The sequence below is a fragment of the Pongo pygmaeus genome, chromosome 4 (genome assembly GCF_028885625.2).
Source record: "Pongo pygmaeus isolate AG05252 chromosome 4, NHGRI_mPonPyg2-v2.0_pri, whole genome shotgun sequence".
NCBI lineage: Eukaryota > Metazoa > Chordata > Mammalia > Primates > Hominidae > Pongo > Pongo pygmaeus.
The window spans coordinates 72,409,264-72,426,522 of record NC_072377.2 but is presented as its reverse complement, the minus strand read 5'-3'; the positions used below and the strand labels follow the sequence as shown (position 1 = coordinate 72,426,522).

Sequence of the window (17,259 nt, the reverse complement as noted above, 5' to 3'; positions counted from 1 at the left end):
GTAACTACTATCATGAAATCAGTCTTTAACATTACCATGTTTTGCTTTAGGCTCTTATATTATAAAAATACATAAAATATAATACAGTGAATATATAGAATATAATCATATTATAGGGTATATATCATGTACATATATATATATCCCTAAACAAAATATTGTACGTAGCATGTTAACTTTATATGAAAAGCTTACATAATATTCTTTTGTGACTCACTTTTGTTGTCCAACAATATATTTGAGTTTCAGCCACGCAAATCTGAGTAGTGTTCACTTGTTTTCTATGTGCACAGTGTGTTTTGGGTATAACTATGCCACAATTCATTTATCCATTTTCCAAGTGACAGATCGTTAGGTTACTTCAAATGTTTAGCTATTACAGATGCTGCTGCTATGAGTGGTCTAGAACTTGTCTTCATCTGTGTAAGAGTTTCTCCAACTCTAAGGTTTTACCTGGGAGAGGCCTTTCTAGATGTTAGTGGTCATTTTACAGTGTCATAATTTTATCTATCTATCTTTTACCTTTTTACTTTACCACCTTTAATACCTTTAATTATTTCTACAGAGAAAATAAAATTTCACTCCAAAGGAGCAACTACTTTTCTCTCCCTTCTTCTCTCCAGTAATATAACAGACAACTCCCAGTCTCAACTTGAAAGGCCCCTTGAGCTTAAGAACTGCTTTCTGGGTGAGAGTGGTAGCCCTGCATTTAAGGTCAAGATCATCTGAGAACACATGAGTATCAAATTAGAGTTTTCACAAGAGTACAGTGAAGTAGGGCTAAGAGCTCATTCTTCTGACCTTCATCCTTCACAATCCTGAAGATACCTTCCTATAACACAGATCCTCCTCAAAACCCTTGAAAGGGCTTCAAAGTCAAACTTTGTCCCACTTCCTGACCTTCCTCTGCCTTTCCATCCTTATGTTCTCTTAACGAAGTACACACATCCCACACTCTAGCCATACACTGAGAATTCCCTTTCTCTCACTCCATCTCTACCAGCCAGCAAAGTCTTGCTCATCTTTCAACATCTTGGGCAAATGGCTCCTTTAAACTCTTCCAGACTTTCTTTATTGGAATTAACCCTTCTCTTCTTTGCATCACCACGGATAGAACTTTGAGGAAAAAAAAAAAAAAAAACCCCAGCATATAAAGCAGTTTTCATTGTCTAGTTTTTACAGTACTGCTCTAACCTTCCTTATAATTCTAGAAAGTACTTGAGGCCAAAGGCTTTCTCTTAAATCTTCATTGTCCCTAAAATGACCATCACAATATATTAGACAAGTTCAATTTTAGGGAGAAATATGCTGAACAGTTCTTAACATTAGTACTTTTCATATGAGTTATGTTTACATTTCCCAAGGATATTCCTAACATGGAAACCATGTCTTGTATCATCCAGGCATTTAGAAATGGAGAAAGAAATAATTAAAAAGGGACCCCATATAAAAAGGAATTCTGTATTTTAGAGTCCAAACACTTAAACAGGGAGGATAAGATTTGGGCTAACATATCGCAAAGAACAACTTAGGGATAAAACAACAGGAAAACAAAGATAACATGTGAAGACGTACCGAATATCAAAATGCATTACTTATTTTAAAAAACCAACAAATAAAGAAATAAAACAAAACTCAAGAAATGGTAACCAATTACCTGCATGAGCAGAGAGAGGTGAGTGTGGTCGAGGCAATGCTGTTGATTGCCCATTGCCTATTAAGCTTTTCCGGTTGCTTGTTCGGCAACTATCAAAAAGAAAGAAAAAACAAAGTTTAAAAAGAATATAGCATCAATAATGTTCAAGCATGTTCCAGGTAGACATGGACCAGGTTGAGCAGCCTATCTGCTCATGTTATTGTTAAAATTATTACAATTATGCATTCACTAATATTTGAGGGGTGGCTGCCTCTAGAATATTAGAAAATATAATGTATTCATATAGCACAACACCATCAATATTCCTCACCACCAGTGGAGCAATAATCAAATGCCTTCTTCCAGTGCTTGACTGCAAATATGTAATATGCCATACACACAAGTGATAAATTAAGGATTCAAATCAGCAAACCACAGGTAGCATCTTTGTTGACACAAAATTTCTAATACAAAATTACATGCAATGAAGCACAATGACATTAATCTTATAATGATGCACTAATTAAAAATCTAATTATTTAGACAAATTTCTTATTTGTGTCTTTTGTCAGTAGAATAGCTGATGGCTAAGATAAATGTATCTCACCACTCATTCATTTTTCATCTTGTATATGGCATTCACAAATTCTTTATTAAGGTAAATGTTCTGGAATCATAAAATCAGATCCCAGTGTATTAAAATAATAGTGATGGTCCTCTTTCACAAGCATGCTACCTACTGGTTTTATCCTGAGTACCCAGAGCATAGAAACAAATTACTACACATGGGCACAGGGCAACAATTTGTTCCTGTTTCTGCTAGTAGGAAGTTATAAAATGGCTAATTTGATTTCAAAGTAACTTTCACAAGCCTTAAAGAATAAGATAAATACAAAACTGGCGGATGGGTGAAGTGGATATTATCTTATTTTCATTTGCTTTTCTTCAAAATAGACTGGCACTTCATTCTCTATTAGCAATACAGTAGTCAGAGCAGGGTAATAAAACCCAGCAAGTTACCTCATTTAATTCACCTATAACAAGGCTCAGGGCTCTGTGCTTCTATCCTTCTACACTATGCTGCCCTCAACCACCATTAGGAGTTTATTGCAATGCCTTCTTAGTGCAGGACAGACCTCTGTTTTACCAGATTCCTGAAACAAGAATTTTCACTGGACTTCTAATTTAGGTACAGTGAGATAACATTTCTAAATATTCAAATAATACATTTCAAAAACAAACCCAATTTCTTTCAGCAATACAGACTTGGGAGTTATCTTCTCTTAGATGTTTGCTGCTTATTATCATTTGTCAACAGTCCCATGTTTATAATTTCTTAAGGTCAGGCTGCATCACTTTATTTTCCTTAGTGCAGCAATCAGCATCCCCTAGTATTATCTGTGAGTTTAATTAAGATCATGTTTACTCAGCCTTAAAACAGTTGTTAATAAGAATAGACTTTTGATATTTAATTATGAAGGTGGGTTGGATATTATCAACTCATCTATCAAGAAATGTATGTATTCAACCTATTAACTTCACAATCATTAAATCAGACAGTCTGATTGGTTTTAAAAGATACTGTATAATGTATTCAGTGTTAATTCAAATTAATGTCTCCTTTCATTCCAATACAGAAATATTAAATATATTAACTTGCTGATGTTAATAGAAGAAATTATAAATGACAGATTTATGTCCCGGAAATGTCAGCAAACTTCTTTCAGCAAATTAACTGAAATTCAGGTTATTATAAAAATGGCTACATTTTTTCATGTTTAGCATTTGATCTACATCATGCATAAAGATCTTTTCAACATATTTATTGTTTATATGTATAAATAAAATTCATAAGAAATGTGTGTCAATGCAAATAATCTAATGAATATCTTAACTAGGTATATCAGTGAAATATGCTGATATACTTAAAACTAAATTTAGAAAATGTTATTTAAGAAAAACTTAAAAAATTTCTAAGAAACGAACACTACCATACGTACTAAGGTACATACACTACCACAACAGGCAAAACAGTGAACAATTTAGATTTTTTAAAAAATGAAAACATGAACAACAAACTGTCACAATTGCATTAGTTATTTAAAGTCTATCAAAAAGGGGTAGAAAAGTGATTTCAAAAATGTGATTAAAAAAAATCAAAAAGAAATGTCTAAATAAAACCCCCAAATAAAATATACTTGTTTGGTCAATATACAAACAGATTTACATTACAGTCATCCTGGGTGCGTCTACTCCTCTATACAGATTTCTAATCTTTATAAATAGATGATTCATTATGAATGCAATGTAGAGTGAAAGAAAACAGGCTACTTCATCTATGAATACATGAGCAAGTTAAGAGAAGTTAAAAACAAATTACCTCAGAATTTGAACAGTGTACCATATTTAAGGTATGGGTAGTATGTTACACAAAACAAATTATCGAACGTATATCTTATTGACAAATGCCATGAATAATCAAGGCATAATTCATCACTGAAAGTGTCTCCTCTCATCTTTTTTCCTTTCAACATGAAGCTAAAGATGATATTAAAATTACAACAGACTTGGAACTTTCTGGAATCTCTCTCAACAATGAAATAGAAAACTTTTAAACATCAAATGATCCCAAAGTAGCAAAGCCAGTGTCTATATAATATAGGCTGATATATTTCCATATGTACATGAAATAAATCTCTATACTTATGAAATGGGTTCTTAGCCTTATGAATGAATTTGTTGCTAAAATCTTCAAGGGTAGAGGGACACTTAACACTGCATTTCCTTCCCAAATACCTATATCTTGATATATATATCTAAATACTTTTAAAATCCTAGGACCCTACTGAGATATTCTGTAGAAAACCTTTGCAGGGTACAGGAAGGAAGGGTCATCCAATCTCAGTATTACCTGCTTCTGGGATATCTGACAGTCACCTAATCTTATTACTCTAAGTACCTGATTCCCAATAAATGAATTAAAATCTGCACTTAACCCCAACAGTAAGAAAACTTCAAGTGGGTTAGAACTGCATCTGCCACCTAGGTTGCCACAGCACCTGGCAATGCCCACATTAATAATAACATTGGTGCAAAATGCTGAGCTGACCTCTGTCCTCCAGGTATCACACACTTTCCTGCCCATGAAAGCAAAAGTTTATGGCACCTGCACGTCAGGCAGTCTCTCCAGGTGTTCATGGCCACACCTACTCATTTAATCCATTAAATGATAAAACAGTGGAAACATCTCCACTCAGGCAAATTAAAGGCTCCTTCCTTTTCACCAGCACAACTAAATCAATTCTGCCTTGCTTTTTTTCTTCAAGCAAAGTCACCCAAGGGAAAAACAGGTGATGTCCGACCAGATTAAACATGAATACTACTTCTCCTGTAGCAGAAATCTCTTCTTTACAATTCACCCTTATCTAAGCATTTGAGCTTGTAAAGAGTTATCTCCAGTTTTCATCCTCAGGGATACAGGGACATGACCGCAAAAATGAAACTAAACTTATGAACTCAAATTGCAGCTATTCCATCCCCAAATGTATTCTTTTGACTTCATTTTTCAACAGCTAGAAGCCATTCACCATGCCCATGCTCCGATCTGAAAGACCAACATGAGACTAACCACTTCCCACAAAGTACCCTCTCTCAGTTATCCAGTTGAAGCAGCACATGGTAAAACTTACTTTCCTGTGGATAAGTTGCACAGTTTGTTCTCTGAATTTGGAAGGTGACAACTATTGTTCTATTAACACAATGGCACAGAGTCACTACTTGCAAATTCAGAATTTAGGCTGAGAAGACAGTCATATAACAACTTGAGACAATGGCATAAACAATGGATTAGGCCAGGAGCTGATGATCACAAGTAAGCATTTATTTTTACTTCATTTATCTGGTACCTCCTTGGGAAGTTCCTCCTAGGGGCAACTATGAGGCACAGAAAGATAACTTAGACACAGAGCACAAGAAATGCACCTTGCTGACTACAGAATCTGAGAAGAATGGGAAGGGGAAACGATGTTCTGATGATAGGACCTTGAGGGAGAAGGACTGGCTGCCTCTGAGGGGCAGGAGGTGAGCAGGCATGGACAGAACACTGCGTGTAAGAATGTCACAGCTGAACGGGTGCTTGGGTGGAGATGCTTTGGAGTGACATGAGGTCACCACCAGGAAGTGTTTTATTTGTCTGCATGGTTTTTGCTCAGGCAGGTGAAATGAGGACTGAACAAGGCACCACACCTGCTCCCTGAGTTCACTATTACCATCACCAAAACAGTTTCACAAGGAGCTTCTCAATTTCTTAATTACTGCCAACAGCACCTCCCACTTGCTAGGAAGGTGAAGAGACAGGCCATGCATTTCATCATCTAAGTCAGGCCTGGCTCAGTGTGAGGGACAAAGAGGACTATGGGCTACTAAGCTGGAGGCAGGTGGGGAAGGAGGTGTATGTATTTTTGGTTCCAAGTACCCCATTCCATTTCTGCAGAAGTTGTCCTTATGCTCTGTGCTCCATTAGAAAGGCTTGGTGGGACCTGTAAAAGTTTCACACCTGGGTCTGCCACTTGTGTCCTGGCAGAAGAACCTGTTAGCCGTCCCCTACCAGGTCTCTAAAAGCTGTGAGGCCCGCCAGGCTGTGGCCTTTTCCAGTTACTCTGAGTAGTTGAAATCCAACTTAATTTTAAATTACATTCACTTTGAGACATAAATTCTGACCATTTCTGACCATGGCAAGAACAATGAAGAGAGGAAACCCCAACAGGCAGTGATTTTTACATTCACAGCTGACTTGAAAGGTCAACATTCAGTAAAACATAAGACTAACCACCATTGAGGGGCAGTAATAATATAGTGAATTGAGTAAGAGGGGCCCCGGTAATTCTGGAAAGCTAGAATTATTACTTTGTCCTGATGAAAATTTGATAAATTTGCACAGGAGACCAATCCTAGACCAAAGCTTTACTGTCCATGAACACCTGCTAACTATTTCCTCACACCTTAAGAGAAGATGAACATTTGAATATTTCTTAAAGAAGAAGCCTGAAGTGGAAGAAATAGGGCATGACCAGGAGGCAGAAGTTGTCTAGCTAATGTGGTAATGCTGCATAAATGTTATGAACTTAGCAGGTTTCTGTCTCCATTTCTTCACAATGAAGGGGCTGAAACAGATGAAATATTCATAAACTTACTTTTTTCGTCTCAAAAATTTTAATAAAATAGAAAAATAATCCAACAAATCCTACCACACTGGAACAAGCAACTGTATCATTTGTGCTATTTGTTTCCAATCTTTAAAAAAGATATAGAAACTAGAGAGAGAACAAAATGTACTCTCTGAAGTCCAAACCAATAACATATTCCAGTCCCCAAAAGGCAACTATTGAAAGAACTGGGGCTTGCAGCTTGCCCATTCATTCTTAGTATGGTAGTGTGTATATATATATATATATATATATATGCTATATGTACAACCACACTATATGTGTGTGCTTCCACTTTTCATTAGTAGTATCACATAACAGGAAAAACAGAGACTTGAAATTGTACAAAAGAAATTAACAGTTACCTTTTAGTGGCTTGTTGGGCTTTGTATAGTAGACGATCCCTGGAAATTATTTGATTCTGTAAAGGTATACACATTGTTTTTCTATTGACTAGGTGATTTAAAAACTCTGTAGAAGCTGAAGTTAAGTAGAAAACTGGCAGTACTGCAAATGATTCTCATCCATAATAATGTAAATGAACTTTATCTGGTGAAGATACAATTAATGTCCACCCCAAGGAAAGATGACCTCAAATATTTACTATCACTGTCCTATAAGATACTAATTTTGCATCTATGAGCAAATCTGTTTCATAATTCCTGACTATATATGTATATATATTCATATATGTCTGATTTAAAAAAATCTCTTTGAACCTGTTTTAATATGTTACTGCTGCCCTCACTGATATGTTAAACAAAATATTTGATACATGTTCACTTCATATTTGTATGACAGTCATGTTTTTGACTTTTGGATGAATTATACTTTTGGATGAATATCTACAGAATTAGATATTCTGTAACTTACTTTTTTTTTCACTCATTATGTTTTTGAGGTTTAACCATGGCAACGTAAATATGGGTCTAATTCATTCCTTTTTTAGATTATTCCTTTGAAGCAAATTTTAGGATTCCTAAATGCACTAAAATTATATATCATGGACATTTCTTTTTCCTCTTTGCAACATTAAAGACCTAGAACTCTGTGCATTTGACTGAAAAAGCTTTGAAAAATGTCTTTGATAAAAGGCTATATTTGAAAGAAAAATTATATCATGCAACATAAAGCAAATATTTCTTAAAACCTTTGGATACCTCTTCCCCACATCCTGCTTATTGCTGCTTCACCTGGATATCTCTATTTTCGCCTACATTCTGTTCTCTTCTCCCAGAAATAACTGTCTTTCTTATGTAAATCAGTCAACCCTTTCTTTCTAGGCATCTTCAAGTCTACATCACCACTTTTTCTGAATAACACAAGGCCACACCTAGTAGCTGGCTGGATAAGCACTATTCCTCCTTAGAAGGCAGCAGAGACAAACAACAAAGCTGTTCTCTGCCTTTGTCACACACCCTTTGCTACTAATGTGAAGTTAAGAAACTCGCTGGGATCATCTTCCCTATGGCCCATGAAATCAGAGCTCCTCCCAGGCTTTCATTAATTACTTCAATAAATTACTTTCTGAGTGCCTAAGATATGCTAGGCACTATTCTAAACAAACAAAAATCTCTGCTCTCAAGAGAGCTTACATTTTGGAGAGAAAAGCAGAAAATGGACATAACAAATTTGTAAAATCTGTGGTACATGAGATAGCGATGGAGGAAAAATAATGCACAAAGTAGGACAGAGAGTGCAGGGGTGGGAGTTCACAATTTCAAACAGGTGGTCAGGAAAGGCCTCACTAGGGAGGTGAGAGAGGATAAGACCAGAAAGCAAGGAAGTGAGCATTCAGCAAGAGCAGAGGCCCTGAGGCCAGAGTGTTCTAGGAGCAGCAGGCAGACCAGCATGGCAGGTGTGCAGAGAGCCAGGGAAGAGTGCCAGCAGAGGATGGTAGAGCCATGGCAGGAGGCAGGTCTGCAGCAGCCTGCAGGCCACAGTGCAGAGTCTGGTTTTTAGCCTGAGTGACAAGGGAAGCTGTTGGAAGGTTCTGAACATAACCTGACTTTTGTTTTTAGAGAATCATTCTGGCTGCTAGATTAAAAGGAGGAAGCAGGAGGACCAGTTAGAATGTCGAATTGATGTGCATCTTGAATGCACTCTTATCGCCTGTGGTTCTGCTTTCAAATATAGTATTTTACTGTAAAAATTAGTTTATATAAAAACAGCTCCAAAATTCAATGCAAGTGTTACATCAGTCTGTGCTCTTTTGTACAGCCTCAAAAAACCTGGAGAAATAGCAAGTGCTGATAACTGAGGTATCAGCCTGAGTGCCTCAGGCCTTTCCATATTTGTATTAATGTAATGATTCAGGTCATAGTGATCAGGGGGATGTAATTATTGACATTATTGGCCTGATACTTGAACTTAACTTTTCTATTAGGAGAAAAACTCTTCAAAGGCATTAATTATAATGGGAATGAATGGTTGCCTACACTGCTTTCACCTATGAACAAAAAAAAAATTTAGGCTAATTTCAACAGCTAGAGAAAGGGATAAGCTTTCAAAAATTCTGAAGAAAGTCAATAGGAAAATATATATTACCTTATATAGTACTTTCTGGAAATATATCTAATCCATTAAGATAAATCCACAGTGAGGTCTGGCCCAATTCTGTCTTCATAGAAGAAAAGAAAAACAGCTGAACATGTAGATATTAGAAAAGGCACTATCCAATATAACAAGTATTTCTGGAATGTCTATTCCCATGTACAAAGTACTGTGTGAGATAAGAAAATGAAGCTGTTTCAAAGTGTTTAAAGTATAAAAGGAGAGATAAGGCTGATTCACAGATAACTAGACTCTAAGGCAGAATCTGGAAAAGAGATACAACAAAAATTTGCTGCTTAAGTGTGAGATAAATTCCCATTCAGCTTTTAAACACATTTTCATAAACAATAAACACTAGAATTTTACAGAACGTACTATGCATTGCAGATTATCCATCCATTTCATAGGACTTCCCTAAATAATCTCGTAATTTCAGTGATCTGCCTGATGAAAATACAGTCACTTGTTGCTTAGCAGGGATACATTCGGAGAAATGCCTCGTTAGGCTATTTTGTCCTCGTGCAAACATCACAGAGCGCGCTTACACAAACCTAGATGGTAGAGCCTACTGCACACTGAGGCTATACGGGATAGTCTATGGACCCCAGGCTACAAACCTGTATAGCATGTTACTGTACTGAACACTGGAGGCAACTGCAACACAATGGTATTTGTGTATTGAGAAAAGAAAAATAGCTCAGAGCAGTCTGAGCTACGTGAACTACGCAAAATGTATTAGGCCCAGAGAGACAGGAGGAGGGACTTCAGTCACATCCCCACCTTGCCTGGGGGACAATCGTTTAAAGGCATTTTGTTTCTGACTAGTTGCTTCACTCATTATCTTCACGTTCCTGGAATTTATGACAGAAATAACAATGTATACACAATAGCTTGTGTTATTTTAACATAAATTCTTGGTAAACAATTTAGAACTACCTCTTCTTTTCCTTTAAAAATCTACCTGTAACTGCTGCTAATTGGAGTGTATATGCAGAGCAACTTGAATCTATGCTCAGGGTTGCAATCCTCAAACTTAGCCCCAATGAAACTCTCTACTTATCTTAATTTTGCCTTGGACTTTTCCTTTCAGGTTGACAGGATCTAAACATAGAGGTACAGTAAAAATATGGCATTACAATCATGTGGGACCACCTGTGTATATGCAGTCCTTCATATATGTGGTCTGTTGTTGACTGAAATGTTACACTGTGTATAAGTGTACATTTTTAGCAACTCATTTCTCCTGAGTTATTCTCCATTTCGTGGCTCTATTTCAAAGTTAGACATATCGGCATAGCTATTTCTCCATGGCTAACCTGGTGGGCTCTGATGTCATAGTATTAGCACGTGTCATTGGTGGCTGACATTCACCTTGTCATATTGCAGTAAACCTGGCAAGCACAGTATCACTTGGTGGTCACAACACATAACTTGGAATTGTACGTGAAGCTTACAACCTAGGAGTGGGCTACAAATTTTTTGAGAACAAGGATTATACTTTATGTAACACTGAATCCCTTTGGATACCCAGAAGAACATAGAAAAAAGATTCGTTGAATAGAAATACATTAAATACTTTTGCCTTCAAGAAGTTTATAATTTAACTTGGAGGACAAACATATAGTCCAACTTATAAGACTAAACTGATTTAAAATGACATAATATAGTCCAATACTACTGGATTGATCAAGGCAATGTACATAGCTAAGAAAATACAAAGAGCTGACGAAGTCTGTGGTGCTGGATGCATGGTACAAAACATCATACTGGAACAATCAACATACATATCATTCTGAATAAAACTGCAATGGGATCATCGGTCTAATTAAAAGAGGGAGCAAGACACAATGATCAAAGTCAAGTAGAAGCTGGATATAATGGGATTTGTATGGCTCACACCTGTAATCCCAACACTTTGGGTGGCCAAGGCAGGAGGGTTCATTGAGGCCAGGAGTCTGAAACCAGCTTGGTTAACATAGGGAAACCCCACTCTATAAAATATTTTAAAAAATAGCTAGGCATGGTGGTGTATGCCGTAGTCCCAACTACTCAGGTGGCTGAGGCTGGAGGATAACTTGAGCCTAGGAGTTTGAGATTGCAGTGAGCCATGATCACTCCACTGCATTCCAGCCTGGACAATAGAGCAAGACCCTAATTTAAAAAAAAAAAAAAAAAAAAAAAAGCGGAGAGGAAGGAAGGATTTATAGTAGCAGAATAAATCCAAGTTTTTTAAATGTTAGAAGTAAAATTAATGTGAGAAGGGCCTATATCTCATTGCCTATTAATTGTTTAGTGCAATTTATCTGCAACATGAGTCATAAGAGATACCTAGTCTGCATGCCCACCCCAGGGATTCTAGGTCATCGGTGCAGGTCACGTATTTACAGGAAGGACCTCAGGGGCTGGGAGAGTCAATGATGGAGACGGCTTTTGGATTTCAGATTAGTACAACAGCCCAAAGATCAAAGACACACAATAAAGAGTGTTACCATTTGAGATGAAGATGGGAAGAGAGTACTGGAAAGGCCAGTAATTATCTCTAAGAGATAAAGGGCATGTGCTGTAACTTGGTAAACTTCTCCAAGGGCTGATGCTACCTAAAACATAGTATAAAGTCACTCAAAACTCACATGGCGTAATCTACCCTGCAAGGATAAAGAGCGGCTACGACCTGGGTGGCCCTACCTAGAGCTGGCTTATCAAAGTAGCAAAGTTGGGGGAAAGGTGGAGGTGGTGGAGCCAGTTTTATAACAGGGGGAAAGGTCAAATCAAATACCTATGAGACAGACATCCAAATGTTCAGCTGTCCATAGGTCAGTTATTATTAGGGACCAAAGAGAAGTCAACAGACATACTGGGGAATTAAGAAAAGATACACAAAACACAAATTAATGGTTTTATAAACCTCTACTTTACAAGTGTGTGCTGGGGGTAGGGAAGATGTGTGTGACATAAACAAGTTGTTTTTTGTTTTTAACTTCCGTATTTTGTACTCAATATAAGTATATTAAATTCACAATTTGATATATTTTTCCAAGTAGCAGAAAAACCAAGTTCAAAGTCCTACTGTTAAAATTACTTTAATCAATTTAATTTAATGGCATTAGATTATTCTCAATTGGCCAGAGATAAGGAAGTAACTCTTAAAAAGACCTTAGACAGTGGTAGCAGTCCCAAGCCAGAGTTAATGCAATAACTTAAATCTAATGTTCCAATCTTCCTTTTTGGAAATAACACAGTAAAATTTTACTATTAACTTTTTTCTCCTGTACCTCATGTCCCACTTGCATTGCTTTTATGAAATGGTCATTGGCTTTAGAAAGCTTGATTGGGAAATGTCCTTATATCCAAAACTTATTTGAATATACACATAGCAACTAAATTATTATAATATAGTTTTACCCATTTCAGCCTTCTCTATACAGAAATTAAATCTCAGTTTAACTTGCTAACACTAGAACTATTTAATTTGGTGAATATATTTTGGTCTATAATTTAGCTACATAGCTAATCACTAACCAAAAAAATAAAGGGGTCTCTTCCTTCCTTCTGCTTCCGAGGACCCAAGGACCACTTCTTTTCGACCCACAAAAGGGAAGGGGGTTTACTTCCATGACCACCAAATCTCCTTTTATGACACTCAACAGAAATTTATTTCAAGCCCAGAATGAACAGCATGACTATTTAACACCTCCCAGCTCTACAGCATTTGGCTTTTATATAGCAGTTTGGCATAACGTTCTGCCCACAAGTGAACTGTCCCTGATTTCATGTGCCTCCACAATCGGAACACAAACATACAAATATAAGAAACCGACACCAGAGCTCCACTTTGTTCTTTTTTGTGAGAAGTCATGTGGCAAAAAGCCAGTGTCTTTCTGTTCAGCATGTTTTGTTGCTAGCTGCTCCTAATTCAGTATCTTGCAAAACGACATTCTGTTAATGACATGAATGTCAAAGCTGTGATAATGGGCAGAAGTAGAAGAAAATGTTTCCTAAATGGAGAAGCAACAGGAAAACTGTCAAATGGATATTAAAATTAGTTGTGTGTTTATCCCATACTTTAGTGCTTGGTCCCTACTATTTGTTTCTAACACGAAAAGGGAAGTAGTCTCTAAGGAGCGAAGAATAGCCCACCTTGGTGAAAAGCACGGAAAAAAAAAAAAGAGGTCAAAGGAATGTTTTCCCTTAATTAACTTGACAGATGTCTTTTCTTTTCCTCATTTGCATCCACTAATGTTTTCTTAGTCATTCTCTCATTTTGCAAAGATGAAATTGGCCACAAGGAACCAATTCTGTTGCTAAAGACAGGAGGACTGGGGAATTACCAGAAGATGCTGGCCTTTAAGATGCTCAGTATTCAGTCTGGGTAATGAGTGTTCCTTGCTGTTGATATTTGTGGGGTAACAGAATTTTAGGTCTGGAAGACAATGAAGTGACTTGCCAACATAGCACCACCAATTAGTGGCAAACAGAGCCTAAGAAGGGAGGTTAAGTGGCTCCCACAACCAGGGTACATTGGAAGGTAGAAATCTGCATGAGCCATATGGATATACTTGACTACTTCTTATGTGAACATACAGTAACTCTGTTCTACAAAGGAAGAGACAGTTCTGTTTTAAATTAAATGGACTCAGTTTCTTAGGAGAATGCAGCCATGAAATACAAGGACTTGCCATTAGTAGATCTACTGTTGAATTCCAAACCCACTAAGCCTCAATTTATTGATCTGTAGAGCAGGGATAATAATATCAATAACCATGGCTAGGCACAGTGGCTCATGCCTGTAATCCCAGCACTTTGGGAGCTGAGGCAGGCAGATCACTTGAGGTCAGGAGTTTGAGACCAGCCTGGCCAACATGGCGAAACCTTGTCTATATTAAAAATACAAAAATTAGCTGGGTGCGGTGGCACATGCCTGTAATTCCAGCTAGTCAGGAGGCTGAGGCAGAAGGATTGCTTGAACCTGGGAGGCGGAGGTTGCAGTGAGCTGAGATCGCACCACTGCACTCCAGTCTGGGCGACAAAGCAAGACTCTGTCACAAAAAGCAAAAGAATATCAATGACCACAGAGGGCTATGTGGAGATTAACTGAGATAATTTATGTAAAGAAATTATCATAGTGCCTGGCACACAGCAAGTGCTTTACAAATCCTGGCCATCAAAATAATTCTAGAGTACTTGATGTTGTGGAAGAAAAAAGAACAAAACAAAATATTTGGTCTTTCTCCCTGGTATACATTCTCTCAGGCATATTTGTTTTCATACAAGAGGCTAGTTCTAGGGCAGCAAGGCTTCATGGTAAATGTAAACATTATCCTAGTTATAGAAAGAAGGTACCAGTAAGAAGTATAATTGGTGGGCTTTAGAAACACAGAAAAACAAAAGCTCCAGAACCACGAATTCAAAGTATCCACTCAAACACTGGCCAAGGGCTTCTAACTGTCAACATCAAGGTGGAGCAACATGCAAGGGACTGCACTCAACAGACTTCAGTGATTTGGAACAACTGTCAAAACCGCGCACATCAGCCCAATCTTGCTCTGCTACCATAGTCCCCAGACAACCTTCTGATTAGCTTCATGGAGAGGTCTGCCCAAAAGTGATTAAAAAAAACAAAAATAATAACTGCTAACATTGACAAAGCGTTTAACACACTCCAAGCAATGGTTTAATTTTCATGACAATCCTATAAGGTAGGACTTATTTTTATTCACATCTTTATAGATGTGAAAATTGAAGAACTGAGAAGTTCAGTAACTTGTCCAAGATCACAGAACTAGTAAGTGGGAGAACCGGGATCTAAACCCAGGCAGTCTGCCTTTGGAACCCGTGTTTTTAACAATCTTGCTAGACTGTCTACAAAGCAGAGAATAAGACCTTTGAAGGGCCTAGGCCCAATAATGATTATATGTACACTTATAAATTAATATCTCACCATTCTGTTCATACATAGAAATCACATGAGCTTGGTAACTAGGAATCCACACTTAAGAGATGGAGCTGGTACTTGGGATACCAACCAAACCAGACTTTTGAGTCTCTAGCATGAGGGTCAGGTACAAGAGATGGTTCAAGCTATGGAGCTTTACATCAGATTGTGAAGTTTTTCTGGAGGCAGTAAGTCTGACCCTGGTGGACAGACAGTCCAATATTACCAAGTGGGGCATGAGTTTTATCCCAGGATACACTTGTGTACAGATTTTTCAGGCTCATGGTAGACAGGTGGGATGTGGACACGATATAGACACTCCTTCCTCCACAGTGTATTCTCAAAGATCCATAGGTAGATGATCCAACATACGAATTACCCATGTCAACCAGGCACTTCCTTCCTTATCCCTGCCCAAACCAACAGATCTAGCCAGACACAGCTCTCTGGAGAGAACTGTGTTTATGCATGTAGCAGATTTTTTTTTGTTCTATTGTTTTTTAGTGGATTTCAAAATCAAATCCATATTTCTGGATCATGCCTGTTTTTATATGACTTTTTTGGTTTCTTATTTCTAGATAACTCACTCTCAGTGTTCAAGAGAACCCAGAAATCAGATTTGTGATATGAAGCATCCTTGTACAGCACTGGCTTTGGGGAAAAGAAGAACTAATGCCCACATTGTAACATGCATCAGAAAGCAAATTTGGCCAGCAAATCAGAGTAAGATATACTGACTGCATTAGTGAGACAAGTTTATGTGTGTGTATATATATATATATATATATATATATATATACACACACACACACACACATATACACACATATATATATAAAATCTCAAAATAAAGCAAACTCAACAGTAAAAAATCTTATATTTACAAATCTTATAGCCTTGTAACTCCAAATTGTAGATTCTTCTGTTGCACTTAATCTTTCAAGATGTTATTCCTTTAGTCTGGTATCTTCCACCATTACTGTCCTCCAAGAACTCCCTAGACTCTAAGAAAGCAGACAGGAGAGGGATCTGTGTGTAGAAAGAGGTCTCACTAAATTGTGTGGATTAGATTAAAACTATGGCAGGAGATGGGATGAGACAGAGTGCTTCAGCTAATAAGGAAAAGTTTAACTGTGGTTTCAGTCACTTTCAGATCTCCTGCCTGCCTCTTATAGGTATGACCACTTGATTCTCACAGGTCCAGCCTTCTGTTTAATGAGAGGAACTCATTCGTCCCTAGCTTGAGATTTGGTCCGTAACAGTAAGTACTCCAGGCTCCAGGATAACACATCAATTCCTCCTCACCATATTCACCAGACACCCAACCTAAACTCATTCTGCATTCCCTGCAGTGACTCAGAGAGTTCCTGTTCATTGTGTCCCTGGATTCCTGCATATGAAAGCTGTGGAATCCCTGGCCTTCACATGGAAGCACTGCTAAGCAGAAATTCAATGGTATGTAGACAGATGGCACCCCACTGTGTCAACTTTCCATATTGAAAGGGATTGTGAATAATTCACCCACATGAAATTAAACTGCATATCAAGACCAGAATTAGGATGCCTCAACTTACTGAAAAGAAATCAGTGGTACTATGAAAGAAATAAACATGAACTCTTCTATATTTTACTTCCACTTATTATTTTTCTAAATAGACCCTAAATCCTACTGAAAGGGTAAAATACATCTGAAAACAACAATGCAGTTAAATCCATCTTGAAAATAAAACCTGTCGATAGCTACCAAGTGAGTCATTCCTTTGGCTTTGTGGTCATAACATATTTTCATTCAAGTATAATCATAAAATTGTGGAGCTCGTTTATATAAAAGAAACAGTGTTTTCTATGTCCTTAAATTAAAGATCTCTTTCCAGAGCCCTGGGTCTTCAGATACTAGCTTCAGTGACTATTTATTACAATAGGCTGCAATGTTT

General features: G+C 37.4%; 1 protein-coding gene across 12 annotated transcripts in view; it reads right to left on the bottom strand.

Moving 5' to 3' along the window:
* The window catches only part of MAST4 (microtubule associated serine/threonine kinase family member 4), a 569,183-nt gene that overhangs the window by 113,336 nt on the left and 438,588 nt on the right, over positions 1-17,259 (bottom strand). For all 12 annotated transcript variants that reach the window (XM_054487547.2, XM_063664864.1, XM_054487548.2 and 9 more), the window contains one exon: positions 1,658-1,746. In XM_054487547.2, coding sequence (XP_054343522.1) covers positions 1,658-1,746 — 89 coding nt within the window. The remainder of the gene's footprint in view (positions 1-1,657; positions 1,747-17,259) is intronic.